Source organism: Mus caroli, chromosome 9 (assembly GCF_900094665.2).
Source record: "Mus caroli chromosome 9, CAROLI_EIJ_v1.1, whole genome shotgun sequence".
NCBI lineage: Eukaryota > Metazoa > Chordata > Mammalia > Rodentia > Muridae > Mus > Mus caroli.
The window spans coordinates 5104499-5122703 of NC_034578.1; the positions used below are offsets into that span (position 1 = coordinate 5104499).

The 18205-nt window shown below is 39.1% G+C and overlaps 1 protein-coding gene across 1 annotated transcript in view; it reads left to right on the top strand.

Moving 5' to 3' along the window:
* The window catches only part of Pgr (progesterone receptor), an 80676-nt gene extending 75578 nt beyond the window's left edge, over positions 1 to 5098 (top strand). The window contains exon 9 of the mRNA XM_029481818.1: positions 4814 to 5098. Coding sequence (XP_029337678.1) covers positions 4814 to 4823 — 10 coding nt within the window. The 3' untranslated portion in view covers positions 4824 to 5098. The remainder of the gene's footprint in view (positions 1 to 4813) is intronic.
* Positions 5099 to 18205: the final 13107 nt, after the last annotated feature.

The window sequence follows — 18205 nt, forward strand, 5'->3', positions numbered from 1 at the left end:
GAGACACACTGTGGCACAGCACTGAAGAGACACACTGTGACACAGCACTGAAGAGACACTGTGGCACAGCACTGAGGAGACACACTGTGACACAGCACTGAGGGGACACACTGTGACACAGCACTGAGGGGACACACTGTGACACAGCACTGAGGGGACACTGGGGAGCCACCTGGAACCATCTGTTCTGTACCATTTGCTCACACATCATTCAACCTTCTTCATCCCTTTTCACTGTTCCTTTCATTGTCTGTCTATAAGATGACCAGGTAAGAGCATATTCAAAGCAGCCATGACCCAGTAAAACTCTTAGTAATCATACTTTTTGATTCCTGTGCTTGAAATGATCCCAAATGGGGCACACTGGAGGACTACCACATACATCTCATACTTGCACATCTGGTCCCCCAGTATATTACATAATGTTTATAAAGAAAATATGAATAAAGCAAAGGAATTTGAGTTTATTAAAGATACTTAATTTAAAAATGGAAAAATCTGCTTGTTAAATTGCTAAGAATAAATTACCAATCCAAAACTTCATTTTGTTGTCATTAAAGGATTTTGGTATTATTTGTATGTCAAAAACCACTTGGGAGACTCACAAACTAAGAATTTTTTTTGAAAAGTATTCTTTTGTGTATTGCTTGTATAACATGATAAACACCCTGAACATTAAATTTTTTCTAATAAAATATGAATCACATATAAATGAAATATGTTTAAAGGAGAGAATAACTCAGCATGAACAATAACTACTGTTGATCAATCAGTTAACATGGTTATTACTAATCTAAGGTATGATGTGAGTAGCATAGCTCTTTATTTCCTTTTCATGTTTTGATTTCTCCCCATCAAGAAAGCCACTGTTAACTTTCATCATCGCTTTTGGTTCTCATGGACTCTAAACCACCTTGAATTTTATAATTCTTACACTCTTAAATAGCACTAGTCAGAGGAAATCCTGCACCTCTGTGCAAAAACCTTTCCTTGTAAGCCAGCTTTTGTAGCTCATGCCTGCAATCACAGCACTTGGGAGGCAGAGGCAGTGAAATGTGTGCTAATTGGAAGCAAGTCTGGTCTGTATAATAAACCCTAGATTAATCAGGGCTGCATAATGAGGTTCTGCCTAGTTGCAACCTGGCAAAATCAGGAGCCAAGCTGACACCCAAGTACTTGCTAGTCAGGGAAGATCAATGAGAGTGCTCATCTTTCCATTTTCTTGCACACTTGCTGTTCTATAGTAACAGTTCCTATATATAATAGACCAGTGATAACATTCAGCCTGGGCACACTGACAAATTTTGATGTGGGTGCGTGTTATATTGATTTTGGAAAGACTCATAATCACTGAGAACTTCCTTTAAAATTACAAGCCCCTTAAATAACCTGATTATGGCTTAGAAATGAAATGAAAACAGGACATCAGAAGTACATGGATACTTACGAATCACCCATAGACAGCCTGTCTATCTCAGTAAATCAAAAGCAGCACCCTGCCCAGGGCTCTAAAAGATAGGAGTGTCACTGTTTGGACAACAAATAGATCCTTGTGATTTCAGTAACCTGACCTAAACTCGGGGTCTCAGTGTCACTTAAGTGGTGACGCTTCAGTCAAGAACTCTGTGCTTACACAGGGAATCACCTACGAAGCCACTTTAAACGATAGAACACTCACATGCACATGGCCTTTTTTCCCTAAGTAATTGCCAAATGCATGCTAAAAATCAAGTCACCACATAATTTCACGCATCATTATAGGGTTATATTAACAAATTAATCAGTTTTGGATTACCAAATTTGTGATTTTTTTTAAGAACCCAAACACCCAAAGCTTATGGATATAGATGTTTATTGGGAAAAAAAGTGAAATATTCAGACATCAAAAATATTTGAATGTTAATTTGGAAGAACATTATGTTGCATAAGAGAGGTCCATTTGTGTGGCAGCCTGGGGAAGGGATTGGAAAGTCCTGTGGATGCTCAACCTCACCTCTGCTGTGTAGTTCAAGAGGATGACATTTCTATAAATGTATGCTCTAAGGTAGCAGATCTGTGAGAACCTATGTTCTGGTAAGTGTGATACTTTTGTGAGGGAGACAACGGAAAATGCACATTTTCATAACCTTTACTCCCATTCTCCAAAGAGAAAATCTCATCCATTATTCTGTAAGATGTTCTTCCCTCCCCCTTAGGATAAATCTTATGGAAAAGGAAAGAATATTATACTTAAAATTCATGTATAAGAAGAAGTTTATACTGCTGTTTTAGAATTCTTTCTGAGACAAGCACACGTCTGTGAGGAGAAGGCAGGCTTGGGGAGGTATAGTTAAGCTGCGGTGATAGACTTCTGTGCTGGTTTGAGTTCCTCTATACAGTTACACAGTGCAACTCATGGTGGGCTTACACTTAGGGGCTTGTCACACATAGCATCATTTTTATGTTTTAAAAGTTTGATCTGAATTCAGTTACTTGTGTCAGGGAGATCTTTTTCTCCATTATGTTGTTATCCCAGTATTTATACTGAGCCAGGGATTTCTTTGGAATCCTTCTGACTGAGAATGAGTGTGTGCATCCAGTTCATGAATGAACACTGCCAGTCTAGAGCATAATGTGGACGATATTACCCTGCAGATAACAAACAGAGGCAAGAGTCTGGATGCTTAGCGTTCTACACAGTGATCAGCAAACACTATTGAATTGAGTTGAGTTAGTTACCAGTGGAAATCTTAAGTTTCTCCAATCTTTGTTTTCATTTTCTCTATTTAAAAAAAAAAGTGCACCTTGGGTACTTTTTCTAGTCAGCCATCAATGGGAGGAGAGGCCCTTGGTATTGTGAAGATCATATACCCCAGTACAGGAGAATGCCAGGGCCAGGAAGCAGGAGTGGGTGGGTTGGGGAGCAGGGTGGGGAGAGGGTATAGGGGACTTTGGGGATAGCATTTGAAATGTAAATGAAGAAGATATCTAATAAAAAAAAGAAAAAAAAAGAAAGTAAAAAAAAGTGCAATATGATATTCTCTGTATGAAGAATGGGCCGTATTAAATATTCAAAAAATAATTTGTTTTTGTAAACCACTGAACAATTTTAACTGCATTTTATTTAAATTTTAATGCTTGATGCTCATAGTGAAATCTACATAATAATGACTTAATAAAAATTTTAATAGAATTTATTTAATTTCATGCTGTAAATTTCTCTTTAAATCTGTGTAATTATATTTATTGGAAAATCTAGAAACATTTAATTTCTTCCTAATTCCCTATACATATACAAATAATCTGAAGTAATGTATGATATTAAACAATAATTCTTTCAATTAATTTTACAATTATTTTCTCCATTATGTTGTAAAATTGGATACTCTCATACTAAAACATAAAATACTTAAAATATTGATATTTTGATTTGTGATGCTTTCAACCCCAATGCAGTTTTTTCTTCATTTTTTCTGAATTCTGGGTTGTTTTTTTTGTTTGTTTGGTTGGTTTGGTTTGGTTTCTGGTAAATTTGAACTATCTTTTTATATAAAAACTGTTTAATCTGAAAAAATGCCTCTTGCCTTTCTATTCCTTCATCCATCTTCATTGATAAAACTTTGGCTCAGAAAAGCAAGTAACATTTCCCACTACGTGTTCCTAAAACTGATTTTGGCATTACAATTCAAAATATCCACCTGTACTCTAATTCTTTCCAGCTCTATTTAGAAATTTCCATCTTTTAATTGTTTGAAAAAATAGGCAGATGGCTTTACACTGTACTTCAAGGATAAACTATCAAACTCCAATATGGAAGTTTTATTGATTAAGAATAATTGTGAACTAATTGCAACTGAACATTTAACAGTGTGCCTGCCATGTGTAATAAACTAGTTATTTAAAACTATGTACAGGTCATCCAAGCACTTGGGAGATAGAGACAGGAGAATTGGGAGCATAAAGTCAACCTTAACTACTTAGGTTAGTAGGTAGTTAAGAGCTCAAGGCCAGCCTGGGCTACATGATACCCTGTCTAAAAGAAAACTCAAAATACATATTTTAAATGGGTAAAGTCTTCTATATTGATTTGAAGTATTATGTATTAGTTAAATTAGTGTTTCTATAGATGAAATTTTGAATAGCATGAGAAAATCATGGGCTGAAATGGTCATGTAATGAATTTCTATTTTAATTGCAAGTGCTCTTGTAAAACTGCATTGCTTCCTCTGATATATCTTCTACAGCCTATTCATTGCTGAATGTCAAATTCATCACATCATATTCAAATTCTAAGACTGTAGTCTAGGTTCAATTTGTCATTTTTTACCCAAATATGTGTTGCACTTGAAAAACTTAGTTTATAAATATTGTTCCTTCCTTTGTGTGGTTCTTTCACCTCTCAGTATACTATTGATGCAGACTTCAAATGATCATATACGTAGAGAACCACAGGATGAGAGGACGGCATGAGCCTAAAGATCATGTGGGCCATGGAATCTTCATACTGCTTCATTTGAAGCAGTAGAAATCCTACCTCACTCTAGCACATATTTAAAGTCTGGGTAATGAATGATTTTTTCCATTGTTCCCATGAACTTCTTATAGATCAACAATGAGAATTATCTCCATCTCCCATGTCACAGAGATTCTGAGCTTGAAAAGAGTTTATCACTCATCTAAGGCCAGAGTGGATGGCGGGTTGGATCCAGAAACGGAGTTGTTTGTTATGAGGGATGGAGCAAGGTGCTTTTCTAGTAGAACTGTGTGCATGTGTTTGCATCTTGCGAAAATATAAAAGACTTTCTTCTATTGTCATCTTTCAAATTCATTGTAGACACAAATAAGCAGTCCTCTGACTCAATGCAATTCTCACACTATGGACCTGCAGTTATTCAGTCCTTACAAGTTACAGTTCCTTCACAGAAGATGGCTCCACCTCACCTGCCAGGTGCGTACAGGTTACTTTGAATTTCTGTACAACTTTCCTACAAATCCAAAGATCTCACAATTCTCCCTTCAGGTGCAGTTATTTCTCTAAGGCTCACAGAACAAACATTTATTTTCACAAGCTTAACATAAAATATTCTGAAGAACATTGGGTGAGACTTAGAAGGATCCCAAGTTCAGGAGGGATGGTTTTCTACTGAGCAGAGTTCCATTATCCTCTTATCCTCTCACCACGTGGGTTCACTAAGTAGAAGCTCTCATAATGGGGTCCTTTGGGAGGTTGTGTAGAAACCTCATCAGCTAGACACACAACCTATTAATTCACTCTCCAGCTCTCTTCTCTCAATTTCCAGGAGGGTAGGAGATAGAGTTAAAAGTTCTAATCCTCTACTCATGGATTGGTCTTTTTGCAGATAAATTTTATATATATATATATATATATATATATATATATATATATATATATTGAATATATATATATATATATTCAAACCGCAGTTTGACAGTAAAATAACAATAGCAGATTCTACCCTACAGCTTTCTCAGCCTTGGGCTTTTTGACCAGAAATACAGTGCCAGGCATGATGCTCACTACTGCACAGGCCTCAAATCCAATCAGAAAGTGCCTCGTTATCTCATGATAATCCAGTCTATCTTACACCAATGGGTACTTTTTACCTGGCAGGTCAGTGTTGCAGCATACAGGGTCCAGCAATGGGAAGAGCCCACTGTGAATTGACTGCTCCAGCCCCCTGGATAGTACCTTCCAACACTATAAGAGGAGGAAGTTTCTGTTAGTTTGAGTTTGCCTCTAAAGTATGAGTTCTAAAGAATTGAATTATACATAGGGCCTATGGAGGTTAACCATGGGCAATGACAATATCCTGTATTGTTTTGGAAACCTGTGGCCAGTAACTCGGAAAGAAGGTATCCCGTGCCTTGCACTGTGATTTTAATTTCATAACCCAGATCTTCTAGGAAGGACATAATTCACACATGCAAGATAGTTTCTTTTTCTCAAATCTATCTATTATCTTTCCTTAAGGCTTTTCAGAAACTCTTAGTTTGGGTTAATCCACACTCTAATGTGGCTCTGCTTTGCCACGTTCATTTTTTTTGTAGTATATATTTTTTTATTCTTTAAAGTTCCATATATCCATACAGTTTATGATAGTACCTACCTACATCTCCTTTCAATTCTCCTAGGACAGCCCCCTGCCAGCTTCATGCCAGAAGGAGGAGCTTCTGAAAAATCCTAAGTCCAGTATTTGTTGCATCTGTTCCATAAAACAAAGTTTAGCATGTGGCAATTATCCACACGACCAAGCAACTACAAAGAAGTCATATGAAATTAGCCCAAATGTCTAAATTTAAAAGAAATAAGAGCAGCATAATTAATGAGGAAAGTCGAGGCTTAGATAACTAACCAGTCACAAACAGTAGTTTTTAAACAACCACAAGGAAATCCCTTACAGTGAGAATAAGATTTTAACTTAGGATGCTTCTGCCCTCCCTCTCCCCTTTTCTCTCAAACTCTAGCTGAACCACTAATACTTCCTTACCTTTGCATGGATCCCAGAGTCTTACTGCATAGCCCAGGATAGCCTCAAACCCTTGCACATGTGGCAACTGATCAATTCTACACCATTTGCCTCTCTCCCCAGTACTGGGATTCCACAGTATGCTAGCCACAAAGGCCACCTTGATTTCAAACATCAGACACGCTTCCTGCTCCTTAATACATCTCACATGCATTCAGTCATGTGGAAAAGCAGTCTTGAGGGGATGCAGATATCTGACACTTTTACACGTTCCAGGTGGAAAAATGCGGTTCTGCAATCTTTACGCCTATCAAAGTATCATGGCCCCAGTCAGTTCTGTCCCATTCCCCTGAAACCAAATCTACATTTGCCTTCTGAGTTAGACCTGCTTCTTCCCTCTTAGAGCAAGTCAGTTTGGAAATGAGAATAATGTGCTATGACTTATTGGAACACTAGCTATCAATCAGGCTGTTTAATGTGGAACTGGAAGCATTGTTATATCCCCAAACTTATTAGCAGCACAACAAAGTTTTCAATAAGTACAGAGGGTACTATCATCACCCACCAGGACATGAGGTTGTAAAATCTGGTCTTCTTCCTCACAGATGTCACACTCAGTACGGATGTAGGGGAGTCTCACCTGTGGCTCTAAGTGCTCCTGGAAACATGTCTGTTAAGTACATACTGTGAAATGTCTTAGCCACATCCCCTGGTGCAGCTAAGAAAAAGAGGCAATCACTGGTCTGGTTTGCCTCTCACAACCAGCCTAGGGATCATTAGCAGTGTTGATGAGAACTAGGAGGGAAGGTTGCATCTCATGCAATGTCCTCAACATTTTACAACATAATGGTCTTAGGTAGCTCTGCAGTTTCTTTAAGGTTCTCCTGAAAAACTCCTCATCTGACACTTGGCTGCCCCTAAATGTCCTCAGCTTTCTCCCTTGTTCTCACTTCCCCCCAGGTCTACCTTTCCTAGCCCCTCAAATCTCCCTTTGCCTTCTGTCTATGAGCTCTCCTTGTGCAGCTGAAGCAGAGATATCCTTCAGAATGTGAGTGTCTAAACTAGGCACTGAGAGGTCATGTATCCTGTAAGATGCACTACAGGGGGTCAGTGATGCTGTGGGCTCTTTGCTTCCATGAGTAACACTTCAAAAAGATAGTCTCCTGTCATTATGCATAAATGTCCTAACTATAAGCAAAACACTTACAATTGTGCTTTGCCTTGGGGTTTATGATTTTAACCACTGAACACTGGTACTGAGGGAAACACAAGCTGAACAAAGATCTAAAATACATTGTATTGGTGAGTCATATATCACAAAACCAGACTCTCCTGTATCAGAGTTCTAGCTCTTCCTAATACAGGTGACATTAAGTAGTTCTCAGCCATTGTAGTATATGTAGCATTCCTTTGATGGTATGGAATGACTTAATAGATTGATAGGGAAGCAAGCCATTTTTTTTTCAGACTGAATGTAAAATAAACATTGCTGCAGTACCTATCCAAACAATTGTCTTTCCTCACAAAACAATCAAATTGTAGCTAGCTACTCTGGGTTGTGTGGTGGCTTGTCTATGATTTTTCTTGCATTAATTTCAGGATCACAAACTGGGTGCTCTGCCTTCAGTCTCTCACCTGTTTTCTAGGTATGATGAAGTGAAGGAGAATCACTGGAGGAAAGGGGTAGCCCATACTACAAGGAACACAGATATTCCTGGAGATATGCCATTTACTCTTGCTTGCATCTCATTGGTGGGAGAAGTATACAGCAACCCTTATATTGCAAGGGAGGGCAGGAGATGTGGCTTTCATACAGACCTACAGAAGTTCTAAGATTAATTTAAAAAAAGAGAGCCCAGACAGTGATTAGACAATTCATCCTGCCTATGCTCATTGGATGTGGTTACATGGAACTCATGGCCTGGTAGACTCCAAACATGTAATGGTTAGATGTAATCCAGGCATGATTATAATGGAACCACAGTGAAGGGTGCCATGCACAGTCAAGGAGGCAAGACTATGGATTTGTTCCTCCATCCAGCACTTGTCTGAGCTATATACACACTCTGCAGCAGGGCACAGTTTCTCATCACCTGTGGGATCACATGTGCTCATGACAAACTCAAGCTAAGCAGCCAATCACATATCTTTCCAAGTTCCACTGAAGACAGAGCAGCACCTGGTATGATACATATGCAGCTTCTCCTAGTCATTACTGCTGCCAGGATGAGGAGTTTGTAGAAATCCTAACGTAACAGTTGACATAAGAATTCCATTACATATAATACAGAAGATTTCTAAGCAAATACATAAAACATCCAACTTTCTCTTTTATGTATCAAACCAATGGGTCGCTTGTGCCCAAGGATACAAAATAAAAACGTTATGAGATTGGGGGTGTGGCTCTATTATAAGGGTCTCAAGCACAAACTGTAAATAATGACATGTCACAATGTCAAAACCTGGTAAATGCCATTCTCCTCTGTAGAACTGTGTAAAAATTCACAGTCATATTTTGTTGTTTCACCAATCTGACACAAATTTGATCCTCGTCTCATCAGCAAGCCCTTAAGAACTAGCAAGGAAGTTGTATGTCCATTTCCCCATCAACTTAGCCATAGAGCCAGAGGCAAGGTAATGTGAACTTCATTTTCAGGGTTTTGGTTTTTTTTTTTTTTTTTTTTTTTTTTTTTTTTTTTTTTTTTTTTGTCTTCTACTAAGAACTGAGGCTTCCATTTGGTGAGAAAAAGGAAAGGAGAGACCACAAGGAGTGCCAGTAACTACTATATGCAACCAGAGAGAAGAGATTGAGAAAATTATTCTAAATGAACTTTTGGGTATCTGTATGATGTGTGTATGCATTCCTGTGTATCTGTGTATATGTGGTGGGTGAGTGGGTATAGGTGAGTGCATGAGAGCATATGTGCATGTATATTTGTGCACACATGTTCACACAAGCAAGGTTTGGGTGTGTGAGTGCAGATATACATGTGGTATGCAAGTGTGGTCAAAGGCAACCTATGGCTGGTACTGGCTTTCAGTCCTGTTTCAGACAGGTTCTCCTCATTGTTCAGCATTATGTGAAAGCTAGGTCCCATGAACTTCAGAGAATTTTCTTGCCTTTTCCTCCTATCTCACAGGAGCACTGGGACTACTGCATACAGCTTTATGTGCATCCTAGGGATTTTGACTGAGGACCTATTGTTTTCACAGACAATTCTCCTTCTTCCCAGCCAGAGCTTAAAGAAATCTAGGGCTCTGACCCTAAAATGAAACCTCTTTTAATTTCTTTTTCTTTTTCCAAATTGGATATTGTCTTTATTTACATCTCAAAAGTTTTCCCCTTCCCAGGTCTCCTCCTCGGAAACCCTCTATGCCACTCCCCATCCTCTATGTGGGTGCTCCCCCACCCACCCACCCATCTACCCACTCCTGGCTTCCTTCCTTGGCATTCTCCTACATTGGGGCATTGAACAACCTCAGGCTAAAGTGCCACTCCTCCCACTGATGTCCAATAAGGCCATCCTCTGCCACACATGTGGCCGGAGCCATGGGTATCTCCATGTGTACTCTTTGATTGGTGGTCCAGTACCCAGGAGCTTCAGGGGATCTCGGGGGTTGACACTGGTAATCCCCCCACCATGGGGCTACAACCCCTATCAGATCCTTCAGTCCTTTCTCCAACTCCTCATAATGTTTGACCTATTTTTTTCAGGCTTGGGAATACAGTCTGTTAGTGTAAATACTAACATAACTACCTTCATATACTTAAAAAAAAAGATACCTTCTTTATTTACATTTCAAATGTCATCCTCTTTCCTGGTTTCCCATCCAAAAACCCTCATCCCCTTCCTCCCTCCCTCTGCTCACCAACCTACCCACTCTGGTTTCCTGGTCCTGGCATTCCCCTATAGTGGGGCATCGAGCCTTCACAGGACCAAGGGACTCTCCTCCCATTGATGACCAACAAGGTCATTCTCTTCTACACATGCAGCAGGAGCCATGGGTCTCTCCACATGTACTCTTTGCTTGATGGTTTACTTCTTGGGAGCTCTGGGGGTCCTGGCTGGTTCATATTGTTGTTTCTCATATGGGGCTGCAAACCCCTTCTGCTCCTTGGATTCATTCTCTAGCTCCTCCATTGGGGACCCTGTGCTCAGTCCAATGGTTGACTGAGAGTATCCACCTCTGTGTTTGTCAGGTTCTGGCAGAGCCTCCCAGGAGACAGCTATATCAGGCACCTGTCAGCAAACACTTCCTGGGTTCACAATAATGTCCAGGTTTGGTGACTGTATATGGGATGGATGCCCAGGTGGGGCATTCTCTAGATGGCCTCTCCCCCAGTCTCTGCTCCACAATTTATCTCCATATTTCCTCCCATGAGTATTTTGTTCAACCTTCTAAGAAGCATTTAAAAATCTACACTTAGATCTTCTTTCTTCTTGAGCTTCATATGATCTGTGAATTGAATCTTGAGTATTTCAAACTTTTGGGCTGATATCCACTTATCAGTGAGTGCTTACCATGTGTTTTGCTGTTGTTGTTGATGATGTTACTCAATTACTTCACTGAAGATGATATTCTCAAGTTCCATCCATTTGCCTGCGAATTCAATGACATCATTTTTTTTTTAATGGCTGAGTAGTACTCCATTGTGTAAATGTACCACATTTTCTGTATCCATTACTCTGTTGAGGGACACCTGGGTTGTTTCCAGCTTCTGGGTATTATAAATATGGCTTCTATGAACATGGTGGAGCATGTGTCCTTATTACATGTTGGATCATCTTCTGAGTGGTATTGGGTCATCAGGTAGTACTACATCCAATTTTCTAAGGAACTGCCAGACTGATTTCCAGAGTGGTTGTACCAGCTTGCAATCACACCACCAATGGAGGAGTGTTCCTCTTTCTCCACATCTTAGCCAACATCTACTGTCACCTGAGTTTTTGATCTTAGTCATTCTGACTGGTGTGAGGTAGAATCTCAGGTTTGTATTGATTTGCATTTCCCTGATGACTAACGATGATGTTGAACATTTCTTTAGGTGTTTTTCAGTCCTTTGAGTTTCCTCAGTTGAGAATTCTCTGGTTAGCTATGTTCCCCATTTTTAATAGGGTTACTTGGTTCTCTGGCATCTAACTTCTTGAGTTCTTTGTATATATTGGATATTACTCCTCTATTGGATATAGGATTGGTAAAGATCTTTTCCCAATCTGTTGGTTGCCATTATGCCCTATTGACAGTGTCCTTTGCCTTATAGAGGCTTGGCAATTTTATGAGGTACCATTTGTTGATTCTTGATAACCCATTGGAGTTCTTTTCAGGACCTTTTCCCTTGTACCCATGTGTTCAAAAATTTTCTCTACTTTCTCTTCTGTTAGATTCAGTGTATGTGGTTTTATTTGGAGGTCTTTGATCCACTTGGCTTTGAGTTTTGTACAGGAAGATATGAATGGATCAATTTGGATTCTTCTACACATTGACAGCCAGTTGAACCAGCACCATTTGTTGAAAATGCTTTCTGTTTTCCACTGGATGGTTTTAGCACCTTTGTCAAAGATCAAGTGAACATAAGTATATGAATACATTTCTGGGTCTTCAATTCTTTTTTTTAATTAATTTATTTTTTATTAGATATTTTCTTTATATACATTTCAAATGCTATCCTGAAAGTTCCCTATACCCTCCCTCGGCCCTGTTCCCCTACCCACCCACTCCCGCTTCTTGGCCCTGGCATTCCCCTGTACTGGGGCATATAAAGTTTGCAATACCAAGGGGCCTCTCCTGCCAGTGATGGCCGACTAGGCCATCTTCTGCTACATATGCAGCTAGAGATACAAGCTCTGTGGATACTGGTTAGTTCATTTTGTTGTGCCACCTACAGGGTTACAGACCCCTTCTGCTCCTTGGGTGCTTTCTCTAGCTTCTCCATTGGGGGCCCTGTGTTCCATCTTATAGATGACTGTGAGCATCCACTTCTGCATTTGCCAGACACTGGCACAGCCTCATACGAGACAGCTATAACAGGGTCCTGGGTCATTCTATTCCATTGATTTACCTGCCTGTCACTCTACCAATTCCATGCAATTTAATTACTAGTGCTCTGTAATGCAGCTTGAGGTCAAGGTTGGTGATTCCCACAGAAGTTCTTTTATTGTGGAGAATAGATTTTACAATCCTAGGTTTTTTGTTATTCCAAATGAATTTGAGAATTGAGATTATTTCTAATTTGGTGAAGAATTGATTTGGAATTTTGATGGGGATTGCATTGATTCTGTAGATTGCTTTCAGCAAGATAGCCATTTGTACTATATTAATCCTACCAATCCCCAAGCATGGGAGATCATTCCATCTTCTGAGATCTTCCATTTCTTTCTTCAGAGACTTGAAGTTCTTGTCATACTGATCTTTCACTTGTTTGGTTAGAGTCAAACCAAGATATTTTATATTGTTTCTGACTAATGTCATTTCCTTAAATTGTTTCTCAGCCCATTTATCCTCTGAGTATAAGAAGCCTACTGATTTATTTGAGTAAATTTTATATCCGGGTACATTGCTGAAGTTGCTTATCAGTTTTAAGAGTTCTCTAGTGGTATTTTGGGGGTCACTTCAATATATTATCATCTGCAAATAGTGATATATTGACTTCTTCCTTCCTAATTTGTATCTGCTTGATCTCCTTTTGTTGTCTAAGTGCTCTAGGTGGAACTTCAAGTACTATACTGAATATATAGGGAGAGAGAGGGCAGCCTTGTCTAGTCCCTGATTTTAGTAGGGTTGCTTCAAGTTTCTCTCCATTTAGTTTGATGTTGTCTATTTTGCTGTATATTGCTTTTACTATGTTTAGGTATGTGCCTTGAATTCCTAATCTTTCTAAGACTTTTAACATGAAGGGATGTTGAATTTTGTCAAATGCTTTTTCAGTATCTAATGAAATGACCATGTGGCCTTTTTCTTTGAATTTGTTTATGTAGAAGATTACCTTGATGGATTTCCATATATTGAACCATCTCTGTATCCCTGGGATCAAGCCTACTTTCATGGTAAATGATTGTTTTGATTTGTTCTTTGATTCAGTGAGAACTTTATTATTTTTTCATTGATGTTCACAGGGGAAATTGGTCTGACGTTCCCCTTCTTTGTTGGGTCTTTGTACGGTTTAGGGATAAACATAATTGTGGCTTCATAGAACAAACTGGGTAGTGTTCCTTCTGTTTCTATTTTGTAGAATAGTTTGAAGAGTATTGGTATTACGTCTTTTTGGAAGATCTGATAGAATTATGAATTAAACCCTTCTGATCCTCTGTTTTTTTTTTTTTTCCTTTGGGAGACTTTTAATGAGTACTTCTATTTCTTTAGGGAATATGGGACTGTTTAGATAGTTTATCTGATCCTGATTTAACTTGGGTATGTGGTATCTGTCTAGAGAATTATTGTCCATTTCATCCAGATGTCCCAGTTTTGTTGAACATAGGCTGTTGTAGTAGGATTTGATGATTTTTTAAAAAAATGTCCTCAGTGTCTATTTGTTATATATCCCTTTTCATTTCTGATTTTGTTAATTTGGATACTGTCTCTGTGCCCTCTGGTTAGTCTGACTAAAGGTTTATCTACCTTGTTGATTTTCTCAAAGAACCAGATCCTGGTTATGTTGATTCTTTGTATAGCTCTTTTTGTTTTTATTTGGTTTATTTCATTTCTGAGTTTGATTATTTCCTGCCTACTCCTCTTGGGTGTATTTGCTTCTTTTTGTTCTAAGCTATCAGGTGTGCTGTCAAGCTTCTAGTGTATGCTCTCTCCAGTTTCTTTTTGGAGATACTCAGAGCTGTGAGTTTTCCTCTTAGCACTGCTTTCATTGTGTCCGATAAGTTTGAGTATGTTGTGCTTTGGTTTTCATTAAACTCTTAAAAGTCTTTAATTTCTTTCTTTATTTCTTCTTTGACCAAGTTATCACTGAGTAGAGCTTTCATGTGTATGTGGGTTTTCTGTTGATTTTGTTGCTATTGTTGATTTTGTTGCTATTGATGACCAGCCTTAATCCGTGGTGATCTGATAAGATGCAGGGCATTATTTCAATCTTCTTGTATCTGGTGAGGCCTGTTTTGTGACCAATTATATGATCAGTTTTGGAGAAGGTACCATGAGGTGCTGAGAAGAAGGTATATTCTTTTGTTTTAGGATGAAATGTTCTATAGATATCTGATAAATCCACTTGGTCCATTACTTCTCTCAGTGTCACTGTGTCTCTGCTTAGTTTGTGTTTCCATGATATGTCCATTGATGAGAGTGGGGTGATGAAGTCTCCCACTATTTTTGTGTGCAGTGCAATGTGTGCTTTGAGCTTTAGTAAAGTTTCTTTTATGAATGTGTGTGCCCTTGCATTTGGAGCACAGATATTCAGAATTGAGAGTTCTTCTAGGTAGATTTTTCCTTTGATGAGTATGAAATGTCCTTCCCTATCTTTTTACAGGGATTTTTGTGTTTTCCCTTTAAGGGCTTCTACCTTTTTACCTGTGTTCTGTTGAATTTCTTTAAGGGAGTTATTTATGTCCTTCTTAAAGTCCTCTATCATCATCACGAGATGTGATTTTAAAACAGAATCTTGATTTTCTGATGTTTTGGGGTTTCCAGTGCCCACTGTGATGGGAGGGCTGGGTTCTGATGATGCCAAGTAGCCTTGGTTTCTGTTGCTTATGTTCTTGCCTTTGCCTCTTGCCATCTGGTTTTCTTTGGTTTTAGCTGGTCTTGTCTCTGACTGTCCCTCCTCCAAGCTTATGTGTTAGCACTCCTGGAAGATCAGTTCTCTCTGCAAGGAATTTGGGTATGGAATTAGGCTGTGTCACAGGGTCAGCTCTGGGCTAAAGGTGGAAAAGGGAGGGATCCTGTCCCCCACTGATCCTTTGTTCCTGTATCCTGATGTCTCTGGGTGGGTCCCTTTTGTGCCAGGAATTTGAGCTGAAAGGAAGGTTTCACTTGTGCTCACTGTTGTTTCAGCACTCCTGGGAGACCAACTCTCTCCCAGTGGTATTTGGCATGGAGCTCTGTGGCACAGAGTCAGCTCTGGGTGCAGACGGAAACCAGAAGAATCATGTCCCAGGCTGCTCCCACTTTTAATTTATATTATTCCATAACTAGCCACACTGAGTTTATTTGGCTTACTACAATAATTTATTATGTTTTGTGACTTTGCCAGGAACTTGAGTAACTTGGCTGAGCAGATTTAAAAATGAGCTGTCTGGGGCATCTCACTCAGGTGAGTCCATCACGTGACCCCTGTGCTGAACTGAAAGGTTTAATACCATTATTCTAACACTTATCTGCTTCTCTGCAAGACATTGATGCTGGGACTATAAATCAGTTCTCTGGAAGATTAGTATGCACTCCTACCATCCCTCCAGCCATAGAGAGATAGCTCCTCCATAGTACACTGGAGTGTTTTAAGAAGATGTAGTATCTTTGAAAACAAAACAAAACAAAACAAAAAATCGCACCCAGGCTGTTACAGTTACCCAGGCCCATTTCTGATATCTCCTCAGATATGTGAATTATTAAGACTATGGGAAATATTCTCCTAACCTCTCATTCAAGTTTATAAAGAGAAGGTCACTAAGCACTCATAACATTTCTCACTTAACTAAATTCCAAATAGTAATTTATGAAACTGATTGAAAACTTTGGTCTTCCTCAACATGAAGTCCAGAATACTCTCCAGTGGAGTGGGTCTTCAAGTACAAAGACCAAGTTAGAATGTGCTTATATATAGCTTCTTTTTTAAGTCACTGAGACACAGAATAAGTGTACAGCAAAGCTATTGTGCCAACTTAGATTCTTAGATTAGGAAAACAAAACACTACAAAGTAAGCAAAAAAAATCAGCATTATAGTTTGCTGACTATAATATTCACCATATTTATTACTTAATTCTTCATGTTAATGGCTGCAAAGAAGCTCCTGGTTTGGTACCTAAATATCTGAATTTACAGAAACAATAGCACCTCAAACTTGAACACAACATAAATGGATTACAAATGAAAACACAATTATCTTTCATGTTAAACTCCCTATTCATAATGGTATGTGTGGTGCTGTGGGTTTTAAGCATGGAGTATGAACACGCAGTGCTCCCAGATCCAGCAAGGTACATACCATTTTTCTCAAAAGTAGGTGGCAGAGGACATACTAGAACACACAAACTTCTACCATTTTGTGGCACAGAGAAGTACACAGTCTTCATCAGAGGCAAGTGATTCAGCCATAGCTTCCATATCAACCATGGAAGAGCACAGACTATGGGAAGCACCAGTATGAGATGGCCAATGGTAAGAATGCCACCATCTCACTGAGATGTCTTGGGACCCTCAGCTACAACTCTTTCCCACATTTCACTTCCTCAAATAAACCTCATTATGAACATCTTGAATCATGAAAAATGCTTCTTGAAGCCTGTTGGTCTTATTCAGTAAGCACAAAGACTCGACTTCTCCCTATGACCCTAAGAAATGCCCGCCCACAAGCATGTCTGTCTGTTGTAAATAGAGAGGCATGACATCATACCCTGTCAGGCCCCTCATCCATAAGGAAGTTAATAAACATTGTACAAATACTGATCTCGTTCCTGCCAAGAGCTTTCTAGTGAGTGCTGTCAACATTCCTACTGTGGTTTCTTAAAAAGATGGATACAACTGTATTAACATGCTTTTTAAAGTACCACACAAGTGTTTGATCCACTATGTCATTCATAAGCCTGTTTTTCCAAAGGTACTACCACTGAAGCAGGAAGTTCATGGTAACAATGGATGAACATGCCAAATGTGGTCAGGAAGTGGATAAATGCCTGTTATTAACTGTGAATTAACAAGACAGAGGCTGGCTAGAGTCAGACTGTTCAGAAATGCTAATCTCATCTTTTTAAAGTGTTTTTATTTTGGAAAGCAAGAGAATAACAAAGGAAGTGAAATTTGATTCTCAGGGGAACATCTATAGTCAACATAGAAGTAGTTTCTGGATGGGAGCCAAACCTCTGTTTTTGTCTTTACTAAGAGATGATTCACAAAGTCTCACACAGTGACATGAGGTCATGATAAGAGCTATCAGTAAGAAATGTGATGTGAATTCAAAAGACAGATTCTGTTCCTAATGTGGAGTGCTTCTGGTATTATTTGATAAACTGGACAATACATCATATCAAGCTCTAGCTGCTAAAGCACCCTTAGCACAAACATGGTACAGAGGAAAGCCTCTCATCCACAAACCCGAAACCTACAGTATTTTGAGCACTTGTATGATTCTACAACTGGAAAATTCCAGCCTGTGAAACTTGCCTCTGTACATATTAAAAATACTGCTTGAATGGTCTTTTAAGCTACATATAGCAAATATAAGAACCGGAAAGGAATTTCTTGATTTGAGCTGTCTCATCCCTGCAATCATTGCATATTTTAGAATATCTGTTAGAACATAAGGCATCTTATTTATCCACAATATTCCACAATCTGAAAGACTCGGGCCTTTTTAGATAAAGCATGCTCCGGCTGCACTATCAATTACTGTTCTGATCTGAGGTCTGAGCAACTATTCTAATTAGCGTCTGTGGAAGAGAAGGATGTGAGGTTGGGAGAGAAGTTAGCAGCAAGGAATCTTCACAGAAGCACAGAGAGATTTCATGTATTCTCGACCTAGTTCATATTCTGAAGGCAGGCACCATATGGAAGCGTAACTACAAAAGAGAAAATGGAG